The sequence below is a fragment of the Eubalaena glacialis genome, chromosome 15, assembly GCF_028564815.1.
Source record: "Eubalaena glacialis isolate mEubGla1 chromosome 15, mEubGla1.1.hap2.+ XY, whole genome shotgun sequence".
In the NCBI taxonomy this organism is placed as follows: Eukaryota; Metazoa; Chordata; class Mammalia; order Artiodactyla; family Balaenidae; genus Eubalaena; species Eubalaena glacialis.
The window spans coordinates 1,337,620-1,353,369 of NC_083730.1; the positions used below are offsets into that span (position 1 = coordinate 1,337,620).

General features: G+C 37.7%; 1 protein-coding gene across 8 annotated transcripts in view; it reads right to left on the minus strand.

Annotated features, from left to right (window-relative positions):
* The window catches only part of ATP9B (ATPase phospholipid transporting 9B (putative)), a 222,553-nt gene that overhangs the window by 156,218 nt on the left and 50,585 nt on the right, over positions 1-15,750 (minus strand). For 7 of the 8 annotated variants that reach the window (XR_009697425.1, XR_009697424.1, XM_061170374.1 and 4 more), the window contains 2 exons: positions 13,345-13,403; positions 5,416-5,467 (listed from right to left, as the gene is read on the minus strand). Coding sequence is in view for 6 of the 8 variants with exons in the window: in XM_061170374.1 (XP_061026357.1) it covers positions 5,416-5,467; positions 13,345-13,403 (111 nt within the window). In the remaining 2 variants the exon portion in view is untranslated. The remainder of the gene's footprint in view (positions 1-5,415; positions 5,468-13,344; positions 13,404-15,750) is intronic. The other variant, XM_061170377.1, reaches the window with a different exon arrangement.

Here is a 15,750-nt window from a genome sequence, read left to right on the forward strand (position 1 = left end):
TCCAGGTTTGCTTTCTAACATAGAAAATAAGAAAAGGCGAGAATATCTACAGTCTCTTAAATTTCAAACATTTTGTGTTTCTAAAAGTGAAACTAATACCTTATCTAGATGTCTGTAAACTTATTAAACACTGGAAACAATATACTTGCCTTTCTTAAAAGTAAAAGGATATGCCTCATGTTAAATAATTACACGCTATTTTTAAAATTTAGAGGAAACTGACATATTACTTATCTTCAAGTACAATTACATTACTAGGCTCACAGTAACTGATATGATTTAAAGAGAGAGACAGAGAGAAAGACAGAGAGAGGGAATGAACTGCAGCAAAATCAGAAGTATGGCCAACTTGACTTGTCTTACACAAAGTATATCTAGTAATTTTTTAACAGCAAGCACTAGCTACAACTGATGTCAGTTAAGGCTCGGTAAAAATGAATTATTAAATTGGTCTGCTTATATCCTATTACTGACTTCTTATGAATACTTGATTTTATTTGGTATAATTGACAAGAGTTGACAGCAAAGGACAGGTTTAATGACAATCAAATGAAGATCAACTCGTGTATGTGTCACCTAGGAGAGCCGCATCAAGTGGTGATAAAGTAATTGATGGGACACTGTGAGACAGGGCACATGAGTCTGTCATATGTCGTAATAAGTTACCCTGTAATATTAGCAGACTGCCTGCAACAGCTCACAAATCCAATAGGTCTGAAAGAGACAGGCTACAGTATGTGCCCAAGAAAAGAAAAATAGACATTGACTTTGCATATATAACACCAGATCGTTTGCCATTAAACTTAATTTCTAAATCATTTATATGACTTAATGACTCTGCATGAAATTTTTAAGCTGGTGGCAAGATGAATAGCACCACAGAGAGAATGTGGATGAGTACAGTGCCATTTACCTACCCCTCGCCCACTAACAAGTGACAGCTGAGCTATGGTAATATGTCCCAAACACTTAAACAATAATGTCATCACTTAGGAGACAAGTGAAAAAGATATTGGCATTTATAAGAGATTGATGAAAATTAGTTCTAAAGCATTAATTTCTCTTAATACCACTAAAAGAATTGTGTGCATTCAGGAGATATTTGATCTGAATTAAGAAACTGATGAAGCAATTGATTAATTGGAATTTAAGCCATCAGTCACCAGATCCATCAACAGCTTCATTTACATTCTAAACAATCAACTGACGGCCCAACAGAATACCCTGTATTAATACACAGTCAGTATGATGCCACGAAGAGACTCACTGAGCTGTACTGACAAACGCCCAGTGGCTATTGTCCAAACTCAACACGCTGCGTAGATTTAAGACTTTCATACTGGCTACGGTTTAGAGATTCTTACTATAACAGACAATGTATTATCAGGGTTTTCTGAACTGAAACTGAAAAATAATAAAGTAATATTAACAGTGTTAGCAGATACACAAAAAATTCTAAACATGTACGTTTAAAAACAAGGCTTTAATTTAAAACCTTAAATAATTATGTAAAGTCACACAAACAGAATTTCTAAAGCTAAGAATCCTTGATTGAAAGCAGTGTTATGACACATTTTATACAGCTGGGAAGCTGTCTGGTCCATTTTATAAAGAGAAGAAAAATATCATGAAACAGTAATCTGACATTTTAGTATCTCCATAAGAGTAACAGTAATTGTTTTAACAATTTAAATTTGACAGAAAAAAATCATAAAACTGAGGAATATAATAGAACCACAGGTTAAAACAGATGACGGTAAAGTCCTAAACTTGGAGCCATTAATAACCTTCCAGGAATATGTTAAATAATAAAAATTTAGCATACATGTATATTATGTACTTTTTTCTGAGGAACAGAGTGATAATTCTTAAGATTCTCAGAAAGATCCATGACCTCCAAGATATTAAATATCATTACCTTACAGAGAGAAACTGTCCCTACAACATAGAATACAAAGCAAAATTTGAGAAAAAAAAAAAACTTTTAAAACATAATCAATTTGGATATAAGGTTATTTATCTGTAGTTGGCACATCTGAGAGTATCTCACTTGCCTAATGCTCTAATATTCTCTTCATGTTTTGCTATTTATTACGCCATAACAATGATATGGTGGCTGAAGAACAATTTCTAAAACTTCAGCAAAGCATTTACTAGCCCTCAGATTCTTCCTCTGAAAAATGGACATTTCTAACAATCTTCCAGTTTTAAAGAGATGGATTTTGTTCACATTTTATCTCCTAACATAATCTGTATACTCTATTGCTTTTAAGTTAATTACCTAAAGCCATTTCCACATTGAGCATAATAGTCTTAATCTTACATATATTCCTACCATGATCACTACAAGGGCAACTAAATATAAAAGCACCTCCTGGGATTTCCCTGGCAGTCCGGTGGTTAAGAATCCGTGCTTCCGGTGTAGGGCGCACGGGTTCAATCCCTGGTCGGGGAACTAAGATTCCGCATGCCGAGTGGTGCAGCCAAAAAAGAAAAAAAAAAGTATCTCCCAAATGCAAACTTTTTGTTATTCATTATACTGAATACATTTGCAAACAAAGCCAAAGAAATCATAAATAAGTAAGGATGGCAGTGTAAAAATCTCTGAAAACCCATTCCTCCATAACTGTAACGAGAACATAAGCAAAAATTGTCTAAAGCAACTTTTTCAAAACTCTGGAAAATAATCAAAGACTTGCAACAATCCCAGGTGCATTTATTCAAGAAACACGGCTAAATCTAGCTGTGAGTGAGATGCGTGGTGTTTTGACTTTTCCCTTTTCCAGTACCCTGCCCCCAGTCAAACTCCACAGTAGCTGAGAAAACTAGCGGTCTGGTAGCCACTGAGGGGAACAAACCAGGGCTGGGACTCCCCACACCCCATGCCCAGACAACTGTAACCACCTGACCAGGTCGGGCTTGTCTGGATTTGACTCAACCCACAGCTCATTCACTGAGAATGCGTTTTCCCTGGAATGTTTGTCAAAAACAAACAGTGGCAATTGTTTAATGTCACAGCTACCTTAGGTGGTGGTTAAAGCTGGGGTAAACAACAAGCTGACCAAAAAAATTTAAAAGAAAAGCTGAAAAATCAGGTAACAAGGAGCAAAAGCTCTATCATATTCCTGAGAGTCTAGAAGGCCGCCTGCCCGTGCAGGGCTGCACACAATGCCCTGAGAGGCCCGAATCTCTCACACCTGGCTGACTCTGAGGCTCTGTACAAGCAAGAAGTGAAGGCAAAGGCAGAGTTCTAACTGCCTGCCACAGCTCTGCAGGTGTTAAAGGAACACTAGCTGTTTGTAAAAGATAAACCTTGCAGCTCTGGCACTTAATACTACCTCTCTGTCATATAGAGTCCACTTGGCGACAGAATGGGAGGGGAGTCTGTCCCCCACAGTCATAAGGACCCTAAACTGAGGGAAGCTCTGCCACCTTCAACAGGCAGCTTCCAAGGTTGCCCTGGTCATGGACGCAGAGCCAGTACAGGGAAAGCCGAGGCTGGAAGTGGTACACATGACCTTCAGCCACCCTCCTTCGGCCACACCTCAGGGCATGGCCTCATCTAACTGGACAGGAAAGGGAAATGGGCTGGAAAAGTAGTTCTCCAGTCTCCACCCCATGGGAAAAACAAAACCGCCCATTAAAGAGCACACAATATAGTAAAGGTATCAAGTGTACAGAGGCCACTTGATGATTAGGTGCAACCGAATTCTTCTGTTAATGGCAGCCTCATCTTAGGACGTAAATAATCATAACTACAGTTGGTGAAAAGAGAAAACATTTTTCTTCTCTCTCATGACTTAAAATGTCCTTTTAAAAAAATGCTGTTTAGGGACTTTGCTGGTGGTCCAGTGGTTAAGACTCCTCGCTCCCAACACAGAGGACCCAGGTTCGACCCCTGGTCAGGGAACTAGATCCCGCGTGCCACAACTAAGACCTCGCATGTGGCAATGAAGATCCCGCATGCCGCAAATAAGACCCGGCACAGCCAAATAAATAATTTTTAAAAAAAATACAAAAAAACAAACCAAAAAAACCCACTGTTTATAAATGGAGAAAAAACTAAATCAACAACTCTAAATTTTAACCATGTCCTTTCTAGAGTTTTCACACTACAAATAATAATACATATGCTGAGCTTCCCATAAAGATATTGCTCATTTATGCAACAAAGTCAGAAACATAAGGCAGAAGGAACTTTGGATATTACTTGACAAACCTCCCATCCTTTTAGAGATGATGAAAACGTATGGCCGCGTGGCTAGGCCATGTAACTAGGAACTGGTCAAAGCAGGCTAGATTTCAGGTCTCCTGATTTCCAGCCAACGGATTTTTTCTCCTTGACCGCACGAGGCTTCCTTCTCACTACCCCTTTCGCACCTTCTTCTTATTGTTTAAAGCTCTGGACATGTAAGTATCAGTTTTGCTGTGAAGCCCATTTCAACTCACCTAGGCAAATTGTCTGTTCCCTCCCATTACCCCCACATGTCTTTTATTTATTTATTTGTTTGTTTATTTATTTATTTTTGGCTGCGTTGGGTCTTTGTTACTGCGCGCGGGCTTTCTCTAGTTGTGGCAAGCGGGGGTTACTCTTCGTTGCAGTGCGTGGGCTTCTCATTGCAGTGGCTTCTCTTGTTGCGGAGCACAGGCTCCAGGCGCACGGGCTTCAGTAGTTGTGGCACGCGGGCTCAGTAGTTGTGGTGTAGGGGCTCAGTAGTTGTGGTGTGCGGGCTCAGTAGTTGTGGCGTGCGGGCTCAGCAGTTGTGGCTCGCGGGCTCTAGAGCACAGGCTCAGTAGTTGTGGCGCACGGGCTTAGTTGCTCCGCGGCATGTGGGCTCTTCCCACACCAGGGCTCGAACCCATGTCCCCTGCATTGGCAGGAGGATTCTTAACCACTGCGCCACCAGCAAAGCCCTCCACATGTCTTTTAATATTTATACTATCTATACAATCAGAGTATTGCTCATTGTCAATGTGTGTACTTCCATAAATAAGTAGATCATGAACTCTTTGAAGAGAGCAACTCGGTTTTACTCCCTTTTGTATTCTAAGAAACAGGTAGCGCCTGGCACATAGTAAGTGCTAAATAAATGTTTGCTGAATGAGAAATAAAACTGCAAATGCAGAATAGCAACCAAGTTTTGAGGAACATCACCATCTATTTAGATATCAAAACGGATTTGAATGAAAACATTCACTTGATATAGGAAAGGATATTTTTTGAACCAACATATTATACAGTAAAATCATTGTTTTAAACATAAACAGTTAAATGTGATTTAGAAATTAATGAATTCAATATATTATCATTCAAAGAAAAATTCTTACAAGAATAAATTTAACTTTCATCTTTCAAAATGAAAATTAAACTGCCAAAATACCAATCATCAGCAATATAAATAAAAATAAAAATACCTGCTTTTTCTGATGTCCTAAGAAATACCATGTCCGATGGAATTCTTTGATTCTGCAGAGTAATATAAAATATTAATTATCTATATGCAAGTTTACAAATTAACACAATTCCATTCCAAAGGAGAAATAGCTCCTAAAAACAACTAAAATAATGTTATATGTCAACTCTATGCTGAAACAATTAACATTCACAATTTGTATAATAAAAATGAATATTTTAATTCATATTTTAGTTAGACCTCTAAGTTTTTTTTCCGCATCAAGGAACCATGTAAATGGCATTTAGTGACGGCCTGAAAGCTACTCCATTTCCTGAAAAATGTTACATATTGCCATTTCTGTGGCCTCTGTTGCACCTCAGCTCACACGTACAGTATACTAGTTACTGCCGCATGAAAAGATTGTGTCCCCTCTGTCAGGCTAAGTGACCTGGGAAGTGAGGACAGTGTTCTTCCAACAGCTGACACAGACCAGGGCGTATCGAAAACGAGACACTTACGAAACGCTGGGTGAAAGAGTGAGTGTACAACCGAGCAAGTGAAACCCCACAGATTTGAGGAGACATTCTTTTTACAGAGCAGAAAAAGAGAAAAACTCAAAGGTCACTATTCATACATTTATTTAATCACTATTACTAATATTAGTATTAGTATTACCAATAATTAGTATTAATTAGTATTACTAATAATTAGCATTAATTAATTAGTTGGGAAAGCTGGACAAACTAAAAGAAAAATACAATTATAATAAGAATACTTCACATAGTTTCATGAATTATTTATATTCTTTAAGACCTAAGTAAAGATTTATCTACACACAGTAAAGAAATGAACTACTTGTCAGTCAGCAAGCAACAAAAACAAACATAAGTTGTTAAAGCTGAAAGTAGATATGCTGTAGAATAGAGCTCTAACATAAAATAATTTCTAACGTTTCTTTAGGCAATGGTTAAGATCTAAAGAACCTTTAGGTGAAGGGGGAAATCACAATGGAAACTAGAAAACGTTGTTAATGAAATGGTAGTAAAAACTCAACATATCATGTGTGGAACACAGCCGAAGTCAGGAAAATGATAAGAGGAAAATATACGTGATTAAACTGCATACAGCAGAAAAGGGAGGCTAAAAATATACAAAGGACTAAATATCCATTTGAAAGCAGGAAAAAAAAACCCCAGTCATTAAATCCCGAAGAAAGTACAAGGATGTAAACAAATATAAGAGCAAAATTAATGACACAGAAAACAAAACCATACATACCAGTAACAAACAGCAAGAAGGTAAATATTTCTTTAAATATGCCCATTTCAGTAATAAGAAAAAACTAGCACTAGAATAAAACTGGTAAAAGATGGGCAAGTCCTCTAAACAAAAAACTGTAAAACATTACTGGAAGAAATTAAATGAAGCCTAAGGAAATAGAAAACAGCATGTTCTGAAATTAGAATATACAGTATTGCAAAGATGTGAAGTGCGCATACACTGACCTATACATTCAACACAAACCCAATCAAAATCTTAAAATGTTTTCTGGTGGGAAATGACAAGATATTCCTAATATTTACAGGGAAATGCAAAGGCCAAGAATGACTAGACAAGTGTAAGAAACAACATGGACAGTTGTCTGTACAATATAACAAAACTAAATATTAAAATAGAGTAATTAAGACAAGATGGTATTCCACTAAGATGGATGATTATATTTATGTAAAAGCAGAGAATCCAGAAGTCGGCCCACACATCTGTGGACACCAGATTTATGAGAAAGTTGGCACTGCAGACATCTTTTCAATAAACAGTGCTGAGAAAACTAGATACCCATGGGCGATGAGAAGAGATACCCATGGCCTCTACTTCAATCGAAACACGAAAATCTATTCCAAACGAATTATAATTCTAAATGTCAAAGTCAGGGACTTCCCTGGTGGCGCAGTGGTTAAGAATCCGCCTGCCAATGCAGGGGACACGGGTTCGAGCCCTGGTCCGGGAAGATCCCACATGCCGCGGAGCAACTAAGCCGGTGCGCCACAGCTACGGAGCCTGCGCTCTAGAGCCTGCGAGCCACAACTACTGAGCCCATGTGCCACAACTACTGAAGCCTGGGCGCCTAGAGCCCGTGCTCCGCTACAAGAGAAGCCACCGCAATGAGAAGTCCGCACACCATGATGAAGAGTAGCCCCCACTCATCGCAACAAAGACCCAACGCAGCCAAAAATTTAAAAATAAATAAATAAAATTTTTTAAAATGTCAAAGTCAAAACAATAAAACCTAAAAGATAATATAGAAGAACATTTTCATGACTTTTTGGTAGGGAGAGATTTCTTAAACAAGACTCCTTCCCCTTACCACCACAAATTAAAAAAAAAACTTATTACAGATGAAAAGATTAATAAGGTTGACTTCATTAAAATTAAGCATCTCTGTTCCACAAAGCACACTAGTAAGGAAAAGATATTCACAACATAAAACTAATAAAGGACTCCCATCCAGAATACTTGAAGGTCTGCAAACCGTTAAGAAAGGATAACTCTGAAGAAAAACAGCAAGAGATTCTCACGGCTTTTCCCAAATAAGAAAGATATCCAAAATCATATGAAGAGGTGTCCAACTTTGTTAGTCTTTACAGAAATGCACATTAAAACCACAACCACTATGTATAATTTGGAAATGGTAAATTTAAAAGGCTGGCAACGCCAAGTGTTGGCAAACATGCAAGGAATGGGAACTCTTACTCACTGTTGATCTGAGTATAATTTGATACATCAATTTGCAAAATCATCTGCAGTAAGTACTCAAGTGCAACATACACACTCACCCCCAAATCCAACAAGTCCACTCCTCAGTACACATGCGGCAGCAATGTGTGCACGTGTGAGCCAAAAGACATGGTCAAGTATGACTCAGAGGTATCATTCCTAACAGGCAAAACTTAGAAGCAACCCAAATATCCACCAACAGCAGAAGGGATAAAAGGCATAGTACGTAACCACAAAATGAATGAATTACAGCTGCACACAACAAAATGAAGACTCTCATAATCAGTATTGGGTCAAAAATAAGCACCCACCCAAACACAGCCCCATCCCACTGAATTTTCTAGGCACCCTTGTTGAAAATCTATTAATCAGAAATTGAAGGCTTTATTTCTGGACTCTCAACGTTTAATTTATGCCAATTCCATACTGTCCTGATTAATGTTAACTTTGTAAAAAGTTCTGAAATGGAGAAGTGTGAATACGCCAATTTTGTTCACATTTTTAAAAACTGCTTTGGCTATTCTGAATCTCTTGTATTTCCATATGAATTTTAGAATCAGCTTGTCAATTTCTGCAAAGAAGTCAGCTGGGATGTTAAGAGGGACAGCACTGAATCTGTAGATCAGTTTGGGAGTATTGCCATTTTAACATATGAATACTTCTAATCCATGAACATGGGACATCGTTCTGTTTATCCAGGTCTTCTTTACTGTGTTTTAACAATGTTTTGCAGTTTTCAAAGTACAAGTTTTGTTCTTTTGTTAAGTTTATTCTTAACAATGATTTTATTTATAAGTATTTTATTCCTTTGATACTATCATACATGGAATTTTTTTCTTAATTTTAATTTTAGACCATTACCCTTTCTTTATTCCCTTATCCTGTTTCATCTTCTATGAGGCATTAATAAACAAACTAGAAACTTCAAAATAATTATTGGATACTTTCTATTCTTCCCTCCTCTCAAGACTCTGAGCAATACAGGAGCAGGGGCCTGTGTTTTCGTAACATGAAACTACCATGGGATAATGTACAGCAGTTTCTCTGACCATGACCCATTCAGGATATCTGAACTGTTTCTGATTTTTGGCTATCATGAATAATGCAGGTATAAACATTCATTTTCAGGCTTTTGTGCCAATCTAAATTAATATTTACCTGTGATAAAGGTCCAAAAGTTCAACTGCTGGGTCAAATGATAGTTTTATACTTAGTTTTTTAACAGACTGTCTAATGATTTTCCAGAATAGCTGTAACATTTGATATCCCCACATGAATTGTATGAGTGATCCACTGTCTTCACGTCACTGCCAGCATTCGTGCTGTCATCATTTTTCATTGTAGCCATTCTGCTATATGTGTAGTGATATTTCACTGTATTTTCATTTGCATTCCCAGATAACTAATGATGTTGAATATTGTTTCATATGCTTATTTTCTATCTGTATGTCTTCTTTGGCTAAATGTTTCTTTTTTTTTTTGCCCATTTTCTAATTTGACTTTTTTTTTTTACTGTTGAGTATTAAGAGTTTTTACATATTCTAGATACAAATCTTTGTGGATATATGGTTTACAAATATTTTCTCCCAGTCTGTTTTTCCACCATATTCACATGTTCTTTCACAAAGCACAAATTTTTAATTTTAATGATGCAATCTATCTATTTCACCCTTATATGCATTGTGCTTTTGGTGTCAAGTCTAAGAACTATTTTCCTACCCTAGATTCTGAATATTTTCTCCTGTTTTATTCTAAAAGTTTTACAGTTTTACATTATATATTTAAGTCCCTGGTCCACTTTGATTTAATATCTATATAAGGTGTGACATTTAGATTATGGTTCATCTTTTACCCGTGGATGTCCAATAGTTCCAGCCTGTTTCGTTGAAAGGCTATCCATCCTCCATTTTAATTGCTTTTGCACTTTGTCAAAAATCACTTGAGCATATTTGGGTGGGTCTATTTCTGGGTTCTCCATTGATGTTTCATTATCTTTGTTTCTACCCTTCTTCTGCCCTATGTTAATTAATATAGTAGGAAGTATGCCTTAACATTAGGAGAGTGACTCTTTTCACTTTATTCTCCTTGTCAAGGTTGTTTTTGCTATGTTAGGGCCTGTGCCTTGCCAAATTAGTTTTAGAAAAATCTTATTTTGTCTTTAAAAACAAAACAAACAAACGAAGAAAATACCTTGCTGAGATTTTGATACATACATCTGTCTAAGAATTCAGATACTGCTCAGGTTTCCTTATTAAGCTGGGAGATGATCTTTGGAATTTCTTGCTTCACCTTGCATGCAGAAAGGATCATCTGACCCTGACTCTGAACGGTCCTACCCTCCCAATTTCCAGGTACATGTCAAAGACATACCTCTCCTAGGCTGAATTTGAATCTGGAGAACTAGGAGTTTAAACCCGGATGCAGTGAACACTGAAGGCCACATCATCCTCTTTCCACTTTCTGTCCCAGGCTGCTGCTCTCCCGTGTTCTACGGCTACTGACATCTATAACACTGAGCCAAAGCTGATTAGCATTATTCTTTTAAATACCCATAAAATGAATATCGATGTACTAATTTTAATTCCATGTTAAGATAAAAAATTACAACTATCCTATAACATAAAATCCACCATGGAAATATCCAAACACTAATTTATAAATAGGAAAATGGTCAAATAAAAGAGAAATAGCTTTTCTGGTTAGTGATAAGTATTCCCAGAATTCTTAAATAAAAAGTAGAAGGACAAAGCCATTTGCTACCAGATCTCTGCTATTTCCTTATGATGATTATATCAACTGGCGAGAAAAAAATCTTTTAACACTACAAAAATCACAAAATTGGTTTGACAAATACCATGAATCTACTACCAAAAATTTATCATTTCCCAGTAGTTACTGGAAACTATGTTATCAAACTTCAGAATACTCAATGTTTTCCAGGAGAGTAAAATATGTGAAAATTTTTTATATGAAAATGAAAGTACAATTGGCAATATAAAAAACTAAATCAGGTAAGTGGTGCCACCCCTATTTTTTAGTATGCAGCAGTGCTTCCTTAAGGCTAGTGAAAACATTTTAGAAGTCGTCCCTCTAGCTCTGCTACCAAATCTTTAAATTTCAGAGTAGCACAGGATACCACACACATGCTCACATATATGTAACACCGGTGCGTCATCCACAACGTGCTATCCACTGGACACTGAAATGACACACAAACACAAAGAGGTGCAGCTCCACATCAAAGGAAAACCTTTACCTGGATGTCTACAGAGGCCTATGTCACTCACCAATCTTTCTTACTGATGGAGAAGACACCTGTGAGGCCAGAGAGACACTGAAGAGGAACACCCAGACACAGATGTAGATCTCTCTTTCACATCTACCTGTATGACTAATGAGATGGCCAAGAAGGGTGCACCTGTTACTCAGTAAAAATGGGAGGACGGAGGGAAAACAGGAAGGTGAGTGTACTGCTACGTCAAACTAAACAGCAGAGGTATGGGGAAAAAAGGGTAAATAGGAGAGTTAAGGAGGAAATAAGAGATGAAAGAATGAAAAGGCCAAACAGTACTCATTTGATTCACAAAGAGAGATTCTATCCTAACCTTCAACACAACAAACACGAGACATCCTCCTAAAAGTCAAGAGGAAAACAAAAGGTGATGAGGCATCACTCTGGAGTCTAGGTCTCGGAGACTGTGCAACCCTTCTGCTGGCACTCACACTCTCTCTTTCCCCCTCCTGCTGGCAGGCCGGTGGTGGGCTGCCCGGTGGAGAGGCCCATGTGGCCAGGAATGAGGGTGGCCTCAGGCCAGAAGCTCGTAGAACTGAGGCCCTGAGACCAAAGAGGCACCAAGTCCTGCCAACAACCCCAAGAGTGAGACTGGCATCAGCTCCACCCCGTGGAACTTGGAGGTGATGGCTACTGGGCTGACACCTTGACACAACTTGACTGAGAGCCTTAAGGGGGACCCAGAGCCAGGAGGTGCAGCTAGGCTGCACCCAGATTCCTGACCACAGAAACTTGAGAAAACAAATGTTGGTGTTCCTTAGAAATTGCATCAAAATTTATATGACTAACCTATGGCTCAGCCATCCCTCTTGTCAGCATTTATCCTATAGAGTCCTGCAAGGATGTATGTACCAGAATGTTCATTATAGCACTTCTCACAGCAGAAAAGGGAAACCATCCAAAATCTAACAATGGATCAAAAGTTAGTAACTTACAGTATCCATATAACCGAACACTACGTAAGTAAGTTGCAAATCAGTATGTTTAATTTTCTCCTTTCTGTAAAATCTGACAAACACAGCCCAAAACATTCTCTGTGTACAGATTCCTGCAGTGAGATGAAGACCACTTTCCTCCTGAGGAAGAAGGCTCTCACTAAACCTCCCCACGAGGCGGCTCAGGCTGGGTATGTCCCCATGGGCTCCCACGTGGATATCAGCTGGTTCCAGGGGCTCACACTCCTCTGTAAGAGGCCTTATGAAAACCTCTCATTCTATATTTTTTAAATGTTGTTCTAGAGCCTTAAAAAAGGAAAAACAAAAAGACTCTGCCCTCAGTCACTGTTACCCAGGAAGGCTGTGCGGGCAGAAACGCTTCTCCGCAAAGGCAGACAGCCCCGGCCTCCAGACTCCGGGCCAGTAGCGGCCTGTCGACGGCCACCTCTGACCACTGTGGGGTTTTTAAGATGGCTTCTTCCTACATTGACCTAAACTTTTTCTTTCTAATCCTCTTTTGTTTCCATTTACCTCTCCCTCGTTAAGTTTTTAAGCCATAAGAATTAATATCCAATAATTACATATAATACATCTGTCTGAAAAAGGAAGCTCTAGAAACTGAAACATATTCCATTATAAATAGCTTCTAACTAATACAATTCTTTGGTCAAAAGATATAATTCTGATAATGCAACAATAAACAGTTAACATGTCTTATTTTAGACAAAATATGACTACCTACACACACTGAAATGTACTTTTAGCAAAAGAGACTATACAAAAACCTATACTTTTTTCTTCACATATATCAAACCTTACACAAAGATGTTAAGATTTAAAATACATGTCTCAAACAATTTCCTTCAGATTCAAAAGTTACTTGCAATCAGGCTAAATGTTAATAACTGGCATATACATGTCTAAAATATATTAAAAATGCATCAACCTTTTCCACTATGATGAGGTCTCCAACTTGTATGTCTGAACTCTTAACTTGCACTTTACCTTAAAAAAAAGAAGAAGTATAATCAACTCAAGGAAATAATAGCACATCAGAGTTAAACTTTCAGTTGATAAATAATACTTTAGAAATAACTTTGGGATGAAAAAATAACACTTTAGAAATTTATCTATACTTATACTTTCAAAATAAATTTATTTCAGGTAGACACAGTCGTTAAAAATTAACTTCTCCTAGTGAACTCCCAAATACAATTAACTATCCCCCAATAAAAGACGTGCAAGAATGGGGAAGAGGATTCCATCTGGAAAGTTCTTCCCACATCTGCCATTATTTCAGGTCTGAGTCAAGTTACGGATGATCAAAAATATCACTAAATAAAATAATTTGATGACTGAAGCTGAGTAACATGGAGATGTAAAATCCTTACATTAGTATTGTGGATAGCACTGATTGGCACATAACTGACAGAAAAAAGAAACGAAGAAAAGTACATGTAAAATCACCCTCCACTAGTAGCTTTACAGACACAGGTCAGGACTGAAAACTAAGGTCTAGAGATTTACACAAAAAGTGATGCTTCCACATGGTATACTGTGTAAATTCTTAAATTGTCTCTCTAGTATCTAAGTGCATTGTAATCACTTACAAAGTCTAACACACAACATCTACACCATGTCAGTGCCACAGAGAGGAGGTGAGAAGCTGACGTGCACAATGGGAGACATCGTCCTGAAGCAGCAACAGGACTTGGTTCAGTTCTCGCTCCCTGTGTCTCCTCCCTCCCTGCCTCCCTTCGCCCCTCTGTTTCTCTCCCTCCTTCCCTCTCTCCCCACCTCCCTATCTTGGTCTCCCTCCCTCAGTCCATCTTCCTTTTGAAACCAGCAACAGCCTTATGGATCTGCCTTTACATTTTTGTAACTACGGTTTTGACATGGGAAAAGGTCCACTTCTTTTACATTCAGTTTATTCTGAAAGCTAACAGAACAAGAGCTAAGTTCACATTACATTATCAAATACTAACATTACCAGTCATTACACTGACTTTTAGACCAATTCAACTTATTATAAAGCCTTATTTCCTAAATACCTCTTAAAGCAGCTGAGTTTCAATAGGACCATACCAGTTCCTAACAATTTGTCTTGAGGATATCAAAAAGTTCTGTAAATATTATATTTTTGCTGTTATATTTTTCCATGTTCCTCAATTATACAATAAATACGTAAGGGCTGGAGTTACTTTTTAGGGGGGAGATGAAGCTACTTTTTATTCATATTATAAAATAGCAAAGTTCTTTAGAATTGCATGTGAAGCAAATCTTACGATATTTTCGTAAGTGATAAGTATACATCAATTAGTAGCCAAAAAACATACTTGCAAAAGAATGTCTACTTTAAATCTTTTTTTTCAGTTGGTCACTTCAAGCTTCAGGTCTGTACTCCCACTATTATGTTTTTTATAGCTAAGCATCAGGCAGTAAAGACATATCACTGATCTCATACTCCCTGAGTATTAACTCAACAGAATTCCTGTCTTATCATTTAATTTTATTTTCACTCCTATTCTCCAATCCACTTTTCCTTCCTTCTGCTTTTTTACATTTTAATAGACACATTTAAAAAAGAGAGAAAAAGAAATAGTTGCAGTCATAAGATGTAGTAAATGTAAATAATTTTAAACTATTTTGAAACAAAGAAAACGCATCCTTTTTTGACTCCTTAATCAAGACCTTACATTTCTGAGAGATTTATTATTCTCTCACATGGTAACAGACGCACTTTATATTTAATAGCCTTTAATTTTTAGGCATTAGTTGTGATCGCTATTCATTTCTATGGAACTTACTAGCAATTACATGGTTAAGTAAAACAGTTTTTGGTAAAATGCACTGTTGAAAGTTCTCAACTCTTATAATATTACAACATGAACAAAATACGAGAAGGCTAAACACAGCACAGTGTCAAATCAGTATGATAATCTGCCTCACTTATCTGTTCAAAGTACACATTTCTAAATTTTGAAGAATTGGTCAAATTGTTCAACAGTTCTGAACTCTCTAATAATTCTAATCTTGTGTTCAGGGGGACTGCCTGCACTTCCTTTACAGCCTTTGTCACATGAACTCACGGACTTCTTCTCTGTTCTCTTTCCCAAAGAACAGCGAAGGCATCGGACAGGAAAGATGGAGGAAAGCCACCCACTGCCCATGCACCTGTCCAGCACCGACAGCCCAGCATCATGACCTTACGCAGCCTCATCTGCACAGTCCACGCCTCCACTAACGGTTTGATTTCTGGCCACCCTTTGTGAACTGAACTGATAGCTGATCCTAGCTAGCAACATACTAATATCAGAGTTGGAAGAGACTGGTAACAAGAGATATTCCTTAA